The sequence below is a fragment of the Stegostoma tigrinum genome, chromosome 20 (genome assembly GCF_030684315.1).
Source record: "Stegostoma tigrinum isolate sSteTig4 chromosome 20, sSteTig4.hap1, whole genome shotgun sequence".
Lineage (NCBI taxonomy): Eukaryota > Metazoa > Chordata > Chondrichthyes > Orectolobiformes > Stegostomatidae > Stegostoma > Stegostoma tigrinum.
The window spans coordinates 6,204,102-6,217,775 of NC_081373.1; the positions used below are offsets into that span (position 1 = coordinate 6,204,102).

General features: G+C 47.3%; 1 protein-coding gene across 17 annotated transcripts in view; it reads right to left on the minus strand.

Moving 5' to 3' along the window:
- lzts2a (leucine zipper, putative tumor suppressor 2a) overlaps window positions 1-13,674 on the minus strand; it is a 232,854-nt gene that overhangs the window by 20,114 nt on the left and 199,066 nt on the right. For 15 of the 17 annotated variants that reach the window (XM_048550935.2, XM_048550927.2, XM_048550931.2 and 12 more), the window contains 2 exons: window positions 5,336-6,190; window positions 2,680-3,692 (listed from right to left, as the gene is read on the minus strand). In XM_048550935.2, coding sequence (XP_048406892.2) covers window positions 3,000-3,692; window positions 5,336-6,190 — 1,548 coding nt within the window. In that variant the 3' untranslated portion in view covers window positions 2,680-2,999. Of the gene's footprint in view, window positions 1-1,830; window positions 2,533-2,679; window positions 3,693-5,335; window positions 6,191-13,674 lie in introns of those variants that run through there. The other 2 variants (XR_007249549.2, XR_007249548.2) reach the window with 2 other exon arrangements.

Here is a 13,674-nt window from a genome sequence, read left to right on the forward strand (position 1 = left end):
TCTAGCACAGCTTTAGAGGGTTACAGGCTTGCTCGGAAGGAGCTCAAAAGTGGACTAAGGATGGCCAGAAGGGGGCACGATAAAGGCTTGGCAGGAAGGATTAGGGAGAACCCGAAGGCATTTTACTCATACGTGAGGAATAAGAGAATGATCAGGGAGAAGGTAGGGCCGATCAGGGATAGCGTAAGGAACTTGTGCATGGAGTCTGAGCAGATAGGGGAAGCCCTAAATGAGTTTTTTGCTTCGGTTTTCACTAAGAAAAGGGACCTTGTTGTGAATGAGAACTTTGAGGAGCAGGAAAACAGGCTTGAACAGATCAAGATTGAGGAAGTTGATGTGCTGGAAATGTTGGCAAACATTAAGATTGATAAGTCCCCAGGGCCAGACCAGATTTATCCTAGGTTGGTTCGGGAAGCGAGAAAGGAGGTTGCTAAGCCGCTGGCGAAGATCTTTGCTTCATCACTCTCCACGGGAGTCGTACCAGAAGATTGGAAGGAGGCAAATGTATCAAGAAAGGGAATACGGAAATCCCCGGAAACTACAGACCAATCAGTCTTACGTCTGTGGTCAGCAAGGTTTTGGAAAGAATTCTGAGGGATAGGATTTATGACTGTTTGGAAAAGCATAGCGTGATTAAAGGGAGTCAGCATGGCTTTGAGGGGGGCAGGTCATGCCTTACAAATCTTATTGAGTTCTTTGAGGAGGTCATGAGACAGGTTGATGAAGGTCGAGCAGTGGATGTGGAGTACATGGACTTCAGCATGGCATTTGATAAGGTTCCCCACGGCAGGCTCATTCATAAAGTCAAGAGGTATGGGATACAGGGTGATTTGGCTGTCTGGATTCAGAATTGGTTGACTGACAGGAGGCAGACAGTGGTTGTAGATGGTAAGTATTCCGCCTGGAGGTCAGTGCTGAGTGGTGACCCACAGGGCTCTGTTCTTGGGCCTCTGCTCTTTGCATTTTTATAAATGACTTGGATGAGGAGGTTGAGGGGTGGGTTAGTATGTTTGCTGATGACACAAAGGTTGAAGGTGCCGTTGATAGTAATGAGGGCTATTGCAGGCTTCAGCGAGACTGACAGAGCTGGGCTGAAAAATGGCAGATGGAGTTCAACCTGGATAAATGCGAAGTGATGCATTTTGGAAGGTCGAACTTAAATGCTGAATATAGGATTAAAGGCAGGATTCTCGGCAGTGTGGAGGAACAGCGGGATCTTGGTGTTCAAGTGCACAGATCCCTCAAAGTTGCCACACAGGTGGATAAGGTTGTTCAGAAAGCATATGGTGTTTCGGCTTTCATTAACAGGGGGATCGCGTTTAAGAGCCATGAGGTTATGCTGCAGCTGTACAAAACCCTGGTGAGACCACACTTGGAATATTGTGTCCAGTTCTGGTCGCCCTATTATAGGAAAGATGTGGAGGCTTTGGAGAGCGTGCAAAGCAGGTTTACCAGGATGCTGCCTGGACTGGAGGGCTTGTCTTACGAGGAGAGGTTGACTGACCTCGGACTTTTCTCTCTGGAGAGAAGGAGGAAGAGAGGTGACCTGATCGAGGTGTACAAGGTAATAAGAGGCATGGATAGAGTCGATAGCCAGAGACTTTTCCCCCAGGGCAGGATTGACTGCCATGAGGGGTCATAGTTTTAAGGTGTTAGGAGGAAGGTATAGAGGAGACGTCAGAGGGAGGTTTTTCACCCAGAGAGTAGTGAGCGCATGGAATAGTTTGCCAGTGGTAGTCGTGGAAGCTGAGTCATTAGTGACATTTAAGCGACTGCTGGACATGCACATGGACAGCAGTGAATTGAGGGGAATGTAGGTTGGGGTATTTTATTTTTGGATTAGGATTATTCCACGGCACAACATCGTGGGCCAAAGGGCCTGTACTGTGCTGTACTTTTCTGTGTTCTATGTTCTATGAGAGGCCTACCAAGACTAAAAAGACTCCAGGCATTAACTCTGTTTCTCTCTCCACAGACACTGCCAGACCTGCTGAGTTTCTCCAGTGTTCCCTGTGCTTGTTTCACTTTTCCAGCATCCACTTTGTGTTGCTTTTATCACAATGACCTTACATGGGCACATTCACATCCAATTTCAGGAACCGCTTGTAGCCCATATGGGGTCCCACTTCTAAAGTTAACCTTTGTGTTCTGTGTCCATTTGGAACATTCTGTGTCAATAAAATGGATAGGTAAATGTGATTAAAATGAATTACAACCAGATAGCCTAAAACAACTTGGCTGACGGTGAGCATCTTAAAACATACATATGGCAGAAAATTCAGGTTCCTATCTATTTGAACAAGAAAGGAAATCACCTTCATCATTTCATGCCATTTTAAAACTCTTTTACCTGTCCGGAAGGATATTGAGGCTTTTATTTACTTCCACATCTATAAAGCATGTTTCAGTTAATCTTTGACATTATTGCTTTTGTCTTTCCTGATGAAAGGCTTGTTCAGCCATTAGTCAAATTGCCGAAATTGCTCTTGTGTTGGTGAATGTGTGACAAGGAGGAAGATTCACCAAACTGTTCTAGAAAAAAAGGAAAACAGATTGACTCAAAGGCAACACCGACTCCCCCAGTATTAGGAAACTGCACATGTAGTGGCTCAGCAATGCTAGGTGCTGCTACAGGGACTGCCATTTCAGCAACAATGGTTGTCAACAGTATAAACAGTCTTTACACATGAATACCGATTGCTTTATTTCATTTTATTCCTCCCTCAGCTCATACGGCATGACACAAGACAGCATGGAATAGAAAAAGGAAGACAGCAAGGTACCTCCATAAAAGTAATAGATTGAGGTGTCCAAACGTGCCTGCAGGGAGTATGTATCAGGTTATCCAAAGCCATTAAATGTCCTTTTATTGGGAGCATCTGAATAAACTTGAGAAGGTTAAAGACTTATATTGATTGTCCATTATGTCGGTGTTATATTTATCCAACACTAGATTTGGCATGGGTGCTTTTGTTCGTTACTAAAATCTTTTCTTTAAGTTAGATTTCTGTCGCAGTGATTTCCTCAAATTGAATGTCTTTGTTTCGCATTTCAAGCCCACCTATTTCCCTGGACTCCAGTTCCAAGGTGAGCTGCCTCATCTCTCTTTCCAGCTCTCGATTCCTCCTGTACATTTGGATGTAGTTGTGCTGCAGCTGTTTCTGGTACCGAATCACTTTCTCTTTCTCACCCTGCCAGGTGCGCCGCTCCACCTCAAAGTTCTCCAGCTGGGTCTCGCACCTCTTTCGTTCGTACATAAGCTCAGCCCTCAGTTTCTCCACCTGCTGCCTCAGGGCCATCTGGTTGTCTGCATTTTGTCGCTGCACCTTGGCTTCGTCACTTTCGTACATTAGGGCAGCGTCTTCCTGCTCCTGGTTCATGTGCCTTGTGTGGCCCAGAGCTTCTCTCAGGCCCGTGGTCTCCTCCTCCAGCATTCCCACCTTTTCTCTCAAAAGTTCAGCCTCGTTCTTCTTCCGCTGAAGTTCATTCTCGCAGACTTCCAGCTCCAGGGTTTTTGTGTGGACAGAGTCCCGGAACTCGTGAATCTCATCCTCGTGATCTTGGAGTTCAGCTCTGATCTCTCGGAGCTGAGCCTTCAAGGAGATAATCTCATTGCTCTTCAGAGAGAGCTCAGCCTGTGAGTCCTTCAGCTGCTGCTTCAGTAGAGAAATCTCTCCGGACTTTTGGCAAACCTGAAGGAAGGAAAGCAATAAACAGAAACAAGATGTTTGCTCAGCAAAGACCTCTTTTCAATCCACTGCACTTTTGTCCACCATGTTATTCTCATCTTATTTTCTCTTCAAATGTGGAAGAGAGAGTAAAGAGCTAAGGAGAACAGGAACAAAACACTGAAGCGAAGGTTAATACCAAACATGAGTTTCCAGTAGACTGCAGAAAGAATGAGATCTATAGAATAAAGATTAGATTAGTGTTAAAGAATTGTGGGATAAAAGGAATGTGTAGTAGCACAAATTGCTGGAGAAACTCAACAGGTCTGGCAGTATCTGTGGAGAGAGAAACAGAGTTAATATTTTGTGTTCGGTAACCCTATTTCAGATTGGGCTCCAAATGTTAACTCTGTTTCTCTCTCCCAGACCTGCTGAGTTTCTCCAGCAATTTCCTGCCTGTGTTTGTTTCAGATCTCCAGCATCTGCAGTTCTTTACTATTATGGGATGAAAGGGATGTGGAACAGTGGTGGTAGGAGAGCAACAGGAAAGGTTAAGAACAAGAGAGAGAGAGAAATAATTATAAAGAAAGGGAGGGCATGACACGAGGGAGGCACATGAGAAGGACATCCCAATGGGACATCTTAACAGGGCAGCACAGTGGCCCAGTGGTTAACACTGCAGCCTCACAGCGCCACGGACGTGGGTTCGATTCCAGCCTCGGGTGACTGTCAGCGTGGAGTTTGCACATTCTCCCCGTGTCTGCATGGGTTTCCTCCCACAGTCCAGAGATGTGCACATTAGATGGATTGGCCATGGGAAATTGGCCATAGTGTTCAGGGATGTGTAGATTAAGGGGATAGGTCTAGCTAGGATGCTCTGAGGCTCGGTGTGGACTTGTTGGGTTGAAGGGCCTGTTTCCACACTGTACGGATTCTATTATTATAAAATGAAAATTAAGGAGAACAGCTTCAGGATTCAGGAATTCCATTTACACCAGTACATTTGGAGAAGTAGGGAAGGATTTCTCTCATTACTAAGCAGTTTCTCAGGGCAGTCAAGACTCAACCATGTTGCTGTAGGTCTGGAGTCACATGTAGGCCAGACCTGATAAGGATGGCTTGAAAGACCAGATGAGTATTCACTACAATCAACGATAGAGACGGTTACCTGGAAACTGAGACTAGCAAGCAGTTTTAGACTTTAGGAATTAAATATAAATATAAATTCAACCATCTGCCACAGTGGGATTTGAACACACGTTCCCAGCCAATAAACCCTGGGCGTCTGCTTTTCCTTCATTCATTCACAGGATGAGGGTGTTGCTGGCTAGACAGCATTTATTGCCCAAGGGGCAGTTCAGAGTCAACCACATTGCTGTGGATCTGGAATCACATGTAGGCCAGGCCAGGTAAGGGAGATAGTTTCCCTCCCTGAAGGGCCTTAGTGAAGCAGATGACAATTGGCAACGGATTCATGGTCATCATTAGGCTCTTAATTCCAGATATTTATTGAATTCAGATGCCCCCATCTGCCATGTCAGGATTTGAACCTGGGTCCCCAGAACATTATCAGGGTCTCTGGATTAACAGCCCAGTGATGGTACCACTAGGCCATGGCCTCCCTGGTTAGAAAGCCCATTACAAAGTGTCTGTAAAAGGTGACCTACCTCCCATTTGGTTTCCTCCAGTCTTGGCCCAAGCTCTGTCTGCTCTTTTTCGATCGTCGCACACTTCTTCTCCAGGGCTTCGCGTTCCTGCAGTAACTGGGCAAAGTCCTCCTGCAGTTTCTTCTTCTCCTGTTGGAGCTGGAACAGCTCTAGCTGCAGGACTTGCTGCACCCGCTGGGCCTTCTGTGAGCTCTGTTTGAACTTGTTGGCACAGCTCTGCCTCAGCTCTTCCATCTCCTGCTCACAGCGGCGCCGCTTCTCCTCATAGACCTGGCACAGGGCGACTTCGCTCTCCTCCAGGCTCAGGCGCATCTGCTGGAGTTCGGCGTCACGCTCCCGCAGCTTCTCTTCCAGCTCGCGGACCAGCAGCTCGTGGGCGGAGACCGGTGAGCGGTCGCAGGACCCGCTGTCGGAGAGCGGGGGCCCGCGGCTGGTCAGAGACGCCGTGCTCTTGCTGGGTGAGGAGCGGCCGCTGTCGGAGTTTGACAGTCCCACCACCAAGCCCCTCTCATGGAACAGATGCTGCTGGCCGCCAGCCTCCAGGTTGGTGTGTCCCGTCTCGAGGTGCGGCCCACAGCCCACGCTATACGTCGGGAGGCTGGACAGGGAGTTCCTCCCGGAATCCGACATCGTTCCAGAGTGCACGCTGTTCTTGCAGTTGAATGCCTGCAAGGAGCTACGCTTTTCGACAGAGTTGACCGAGCTCACAGAGCCACCATTGAACAAGATGTTGAGGCTGCCCACACTGTCCGACAGCCCATTAGCAGGACGAGGGACAAGGTACTGCACTGAGCTCCTGTTCTTGGTCAGCACGGGCTTGAACGCTGTCGGTCTGATAATGTTCTTTTCAATGTTCTGAAACACCAATAAATATTAATGACAAAAAGAATAATCCCACAGAGGGAGAGAGAGAGAAAAATAAAACATTGGCCATTTGAAGATCAGAGATAATGGGAACTGCAGATGCTGGAGAATCCGAGATAACAAAGTGTGGAGCTGGATGAACACAGCAGGCCAAGCAGCATCTCAGGAGCACAAAAGCTGACGTTTCGGGCCTAGACCCTTCATCAGAGAGGGGGATGGGGACAGGATTCTGAAATAAATAGGGAAAGAGTGGGAGGCGGACCGAAGATGGATAGAGTAGAGAGATCTCCTGAAGGTTGGACTGGAAGGAGGAGGGTAACTTCTTCAGGTTAGGCATCCCTGGAAGAGGCTTCACAGTGAGGTTAAAATTGTGATCAGAGATAATGGGAACTGCAGATGCTTCCCCTCTCTCCCTATTTATTTCAGAATCCACTCCCCATCCCCCTTTTCTGATGTAGGGTCTAGGCCTGAAACATCAGCTTTTGTGCTCCTGAGATGCTGCTTGGCCTGCTGTGTTCCTCCAGCTCCACACTGTGTTATGTTGGCCATTTGCAGACCGTCATTTCCAAGGCAGGTTGTACTGTAGGAGCAATAGCCCCTTGTGTTTAATCAAAGGAAGGTAAAGCTGTTACCAACAGGCTCCTCACCTTTCCCAAGGCTAACTCCTGCATGTATCCAGGTTCCCTTTAATGATCCTGACCTGCACTGCCATATAAGTCACTCAGGCCCTCTTATGGAGCAGTGGTAATGTCCCTACCCCTGGGCTAGGAGGCCTGGGTTCAAGTCCCACCTGCTCCAGAGCTGTGTAAAACATCTCTGAACATGTTATGGAACTCAGAGTTGCCAGCACAGAAGCAGACCTTTTGGTCCAACTTGTCCATGCTGGCCCAGACATTCTAACTTAATTTTGGACCATATCCCTCTAAACCTTCCTATTCATTTACCCATCCAGCTGCCTTTTAAAAGCTGTAATTGTACCAGCCTCCACCACTTCCTCTGGCAGCTCATTCCATACACACACCACCCTCTGTGTGAGAAAGCTGTCCCTTAGGTCCCTTTTATATCTTTCCCCTCTTACCTTAAACCAATGCCCCCCTAGTTTTGGACGTCCCCCTTATCTCAGGGGAAAAGACTGACTATTCACCCTATCCAGGCCCCTCATGATTTTGTAAGCCTCTGTAAGGTCACCCCACAGCCTCTGATGCTCCAGGGAAAATAGCCCCAGCCTATTCAACCTCTCCCTAAAGCTCAAACCCTCCAAACCTGGCAACATCCTTCTAAATCTTTTCTGAGACCTTTCAAGTTTATTGATTAGAAAAATAGGTTAATGCCAAAAAAGTGGTTAGTGTAGGGGCCCTCTTGTGGAGCAGTCTAAGTGTCCCTACTTCCAGACCGGGAGACCTAGGTTCAAGTTCCACCTGCTCCAGACGTGTGTGATAATATCCCTGAACAGGTTGATTAGATTCCCTACAGTGTGGAAACAGGCCCTTTGGCCCAACAAGTCCACACCGCCCCTTGAAGCATCCCACCCAGACCCATCCCCCTGTAACCCACACACCCCCGAACACTATGGGGCAATTTACCATTGCCAATCCACCTAGCCTGCACATCTTTGCACTGTGGGAGGAAACCGGAGCACCCAGAGGAAACCCACGCAGACACGGGGAGAATGTGCAAACTCCACACAGTCGCCCGAGGCTGGAATCAAACCCGGGCCCCTGGCACAGTGAGGCTGCAGTGCTAACCACTGAGCCACCATGCCAGCCCAAGATAGGTTAAATTAAAAAAAAGAACCACCACCAAGTTCTCAGGCCAAGTAATAATCAAACATTCAGCGCTGGTCATGAGGATGTTTACTGGGCCTATGGGGGACTGCACACACTCTCCTATCAGTGTGTGTGGAGGGCTGGCTAGAACCTAAACTGGACATAAATAAGTAGGTGCAAGAGATGGACAGGTGACAAATGAAATTCAATGCGAAGAAGGGTGAAGCGATACATTGTGATAGAAACAACATGGACAGCAGGCATAAAGGAAAGGTTACAAATCTAAAAAGCGTACAGGAGCAAACCGACTTGAGTGCATAACTCATTAAAGTTGCAAGACACACGGACAGAGAGCTGCGAATAAAGCAGACAATATTCTCGACTTTATTAATGGGGCATGGAGTGCGGGAGTTAGCAGCTTGTCTCTGACAACAGTTAGACCTCAGCTGGAGTAACAAGTATAGCTCTGCGCAGTATACTCTGGAAAAATGTTTCAGGCAGTGCAGAAGAGATTTATGAGAATTCTTCCAGGGATGAGAAAATGCTGGCCCAGCCTGTATTTATTGCTTGTCCCTAGTTGCTCTCAAGAATGTGGTGGTGAACTGCCTTCTTGAGTCACTACAGTCCTTCTGTTTGCAGGCCCACTTTTTCATTAGGGAGGGAATTCCAGGGTTTCGACCTAACGTCACTGAAGCGACAACAGCTTTCTTCCAAGTCAGGATGGTGAGTGGCTTGGAGGGGAACTTGAAGGGGGTGGTGTTCCCACGTATCTGCTGCCCTTGTCCTTCTGGATGGAAGTGGTCATGGATTTGGAAGGTGCTGGGGCTCTTTCGTGAATTTCTACATTGCATCTCGTAGATAGTACACACTGCTGCTACGGCACATTGTTAGCGTAGGGAGTGGATGTTTGAGGATAGGCTGGAAAAGTTGTAACAGTTTACACTGGGGAGGAGATACGTACGGGGAGATTTGATCGAATTTTTCAACATCATAAGGGATCTGGACAAAGAGGAGAAGGAGAAACTGTCTGAGCTATTAGAAGATTAAGATCAGACCAGACAGATTTGAGTAATTTGCAAAGGAAGCGAATGTGAGACAAGAAAAAGGCTCTCATGCAGCGAGTAGTTAGAACACACGGCCTAGAAATGCGGTGGAGGCAGGATGTGGGAGCATCACAAACTTGAGGGCAGAAAGAACAAGAGCATGTGCAAGACGGAGAAAGAGACAGAGGTGAAAAGACGGGGAGAGAGAGGTAAGCAGACAGGGAGCAGAGGTACTGAGACAGAGGGTAGGAGAGAGAAAGCAGCGAGGAGAGAGAGGGGGATTGAGAGAGGGATAGAGAGAAAGAGACAGACATAACAGAGAAAGAGAGAGAGGCAGAGAGAGTGGGGACTGAGTGAGGGACAGAAAGAGAGAGAGACACACAGAGAAAGAGAAATTGAGAGGGTCTGGGAGAGAGACACATAGACAAACAGAGAGAGAGAGAGAGAGAGAGAGAGGAACACAGAAAAAGAGAGACAGCCAGGGAGAGGGGTACAAAGAGACAGGACAGAGAGAGACAGAGAGAGAGAGATGGAGAGGGAGAGAGACAGAGAAGCAGCCAGGGACAGACAGAGGTACAAGGAGATAGGACAGAGAGATAGAGAGGGAAAAAGACAGAGAGACAGAGACAAAGAGACAGAGAAAGAGGTGCTGAGAGAGGGAGAGATCTTGATCACATCTCAGATTTGAGCTGATGCCTATAAACTGCGATTGGAGCCTCATTTGTGCGGTTTTAGATGCCATCTGTACTTGATTAAATTACAGTTGTTTATTCACTTTCACAGTTCCATATATCGCGCACTTTGGAGGAAATAAATAAAGTTAAAATTGCTTTTTATACAATGTTAGAAAACCCTCCAGGATCCAAAGTCGTGTTTGAAGCAGAGCCGCTTAAATGGAGCTGCTGTTGTTTAGTAATCACTTCCCCCTTTCCCCCCCCAACCAATTCCGACAAACGCTCACAGATCTTGTAAGTGCAATGGGCCAGTGTTGTTACATTAAACCTTTCTGAGATTTGCCTGCCATTCTGATGGAGGTGTTTGCTTGTAGACAAGCAATTTGCCCGTGAGTATCAGCCCCTGCTGTGCGTTCTCAAGGAAAAGCCCTCTCCTGAGATGCTGCTTGGCCTGCTGTGTTCATCCAGCCTCACATTTTATTATCTCCTCCCCACACCCTGGCTTTGCAGAAAACACGTCAAAGCACCACTCCAGGATCTAGCATTCTGCTGCCAAGGCTGGATGGAGAAGGCCAGGGTGGGATACAGGTCTGAGATGCATCATAATTCATCCATTGTGGGATGCGGCAGGCTGAGATGACCCACCTTAGGAACCACATCAGGTGAACACTGAACCTTCATGCTGTGTACTGACAGAGACAGTGACACAAGGTCAGATTTGTCCTTCATTGCCTCACACAATATACACACAGGAGGGTCTACAGAGACCCAATATACAGTGATGCATCAACGTTCACACTAATCATTACACTAGTGATTAAGGTGCTTCTGTTTCAGGATGACTACTACTTCATTACCAGGACATAATGAGTAGATACTTTATACAGTGCATCAACTGGGTCTAATTCACGGAAACACTAAACACATGCTACTCTACATGCAAAGCTGATACTTTTACACCTCACAGTAACACTCCATTCTCAGTAATTAAAAAGTATTTGCCTTGGATGATGGCAGATAAGTCAACAAATATTAACATGGCCTCCATTGTTTTGGCATCAAAATTTATGCTTAGGCCTGTACTTTGGCATTACATCCACAAACATCCCACTCCCTCCACCACTGACGCTCAGTAGCAGCAGTGTGTACTCTCTACAAGATGCACTGCAGAAATTCACCAAAGATCCTCAGACAGCACTTTCTAAACTCACAACTACATCCATCTGGAAGGGCAGCAGATACATGGGAACACCACCCCCTGCAAGCTCCCCTCCGAGTCACTCACCATCCTGACCTGGAAATATATCGCCGTTCCTTCAATGTCGCTGGGTCAAAATCCTGGAATTCCCTCCCAAATGGCATTGTGGGTCACCCTAGAGCACATGGACTTCAGTGCCTGAAGGAGGCAGCTCACCTCCACCTTCTCAAGGGGGCAACTAGGGACGAGGCAATAAATGCTGAGTCCAGTAAAAGCAATAAAAGCCCAGCCAGCAATATCCACGACCAGTGGGACAATTCAGAAGAAATCATTCTGCTAGATGGAGTGAGCAGAAGAGAATTTTCCAGTTGCAATGTGTGTTCTCACGTGGAGAAGATGCTAGCTCAGTTGGGGCTGTACACCCTTGTCTGATTTCTAAAGCTGCTGACAAAACATGATGACCGGAATTTGGTTGGAATGGTTAATTTTACATATATAAGCCAGACACCAAAACATTAAAGAGATAATGGGAACTGCAGATGCTGGAGAATCCAAGACAACAAAGTGTGGAGCTGGATGAACACAGCAGGCCAAGCAGCATCTCAGGAGCACAAAAGCTGACGTTTCGGGCCTAGACCCTGCATCAGAGAGAGGGTCCGAAACGTCAGCTTTTGTGCTCCTGAGATGCTGCTTGGCCTGCTGTGTTCATCCAGCTTCACACTTTGTTAACCAAAATATTAAACATGGCTGCAGCGTGGGTACACATACTGCTCTCTCAAATATCATGTGCTTTGTTAATGAGGTTATAAGAAGCAGAGTCCGGTGATCCCTGCTGAATTACATCCTTTGCCAATGCAAATAAGGGACTTAGACAGGCTTGAAATTCCATGGACAATAGTAACTGAGCATAAATGTAGCTGGTTCGATGCTGGCTATGTCTAAGAAAATGGGGGTGACTTCCTGTGCACCAACGAGCTGCTGCAGCTTGTCATTCAAAAGGGAGGAATTGCAAACAAACATTCAACAAAATATCAGAAGCTGCCAGTGAACACTACAACTCGAAGGCTGTTCAGTGCGGCTCGCACTCTCCTAATTGTTTTCCCATTTCCACCAATTGACAATCCCTTTTTTTCCAAAGAAGAATCATGCTGAACTTTAAACATTATTTTGCAGATGCAACCAGACCTGTTGAGTTTCTCCAGCAATCTCTGGTTTTCAGCTCTCCTGAAAATAATTCGTTTTTATCTTCAATCAATTACAGGGCTAATGGTAAGATTCTTAGTAGTGTAGATGAGCAGAGAGATCTCGGTGTCCATGTACACAGATCCTTGAAAGTTGACAGGGCTGTTAAGAAGGCATGTGAGGCTGGATGAACACAGCAGGCCCAGCAGCATCTCAGGAGCACAAAAGCTGACGTTTCGGGCCTAGACCCTTCATCAGAGGCTCTGATGAAGGGTCTAGGCCCGAAATGTCAGCTTTTGTGCTCCTGAGATGTTGCTGGGCCTGCTGTGTTCATCCAGCCTCACATGTCATTATCTTGGATTCTCCAGCATCTGCAGTTCCCATTATCACTGTTAAGAAGGCATACAGTGTTTTAGCTTTTATTAATAGAGGGATCGAGTTCCGGAACCAAGAGGTTATGCTGCAGCTGTACAAAACTCTGGTGCGGCCGCACTTGGAGTACTGCATACAGTTCTGGTCACCGCATTATAAGAAGGATGTGGAAGCTTTGGAAAGGGTGCAGAGGAGATTTACTGGGATGTTGCCTGGTATGGAGGGAAGGTCTTACGAGGAAAGGCTGAGGGACTTGAGGCTGTTTTCGTTAGAGAGAAGAAGGTTGAGAGGTGACTTAATTGAGACATATAAAATAATCAGAGGGTTAGATCGGGTGGATAGGGAGAGCCTTTTTCCTAGGATGGTGACGGCGAGCATGAGGGGGCATAGCTTTAAATTGAGGGGTGAAAGATATAGGACAAATGTCAGAGGTAGTTTCTTTACTCAGAGAGTAGTAAGGGAATGGAACGCTTTGCCTGCAACGGTAGTAGATTCGCCAACTTTAGGTACATTTAAGTCGTCATTGGACAAGCATATGGATGTACATGGAATAGTGTAGGTTAGATGGGCTTGAGATCGGTATGACAGGTCGGCACAACATCGAGGGCTGAAGGGCCTGTACTGTGCTGTTATGTTCTATGTTCTAATCTTCTCCTGCTCCTATGTCTTCTCATCAATCCCTCATCCCCAGTGCACCGTCACTCCTTTCCAGTTAGCGCCCCTTCTCTCCCAACACGCTGGCTGTCCTGCCTACCCACTCTACGCAACGGTCATTCACTGTGACTGGTTTATACCACACTGCCAACCAGCTATTAAATCTTATCTGCCTCCAGAAAGGGCACAACAAGGCAGACATTTGTATCAAACTGCTAAAGCAGAAAATGGTGCGTGTGCCTAATCCACATGGACTTCCTATAAGAAAAATCAACCACTGAATATGGGCATCTCTGGCTGGGCCCAGCATTTACTGCCCCATCCCTAGCTGCCCCCTTGAGAAGGTGGTGGTGAGCTGCCTTTTTGAAACACTGCAGTCCATGTGCTCTAGGAGAGAGAGAGAGAGAGAGCTGGTGGTGGGTTTAATCCCAGGGTCACCACATCTCTGGTGTGGGGCAAAACCGAGAAAGTGGGGCTGAGACCACCCGGCTGTGACATTGTTGAATGGTGGAGCGGGTTTGAAGGGCCAAATGGCCTACTGGTGCTGCAAAGTGCATTGAAGTCCTTCAGCATCTACAACTTGTAG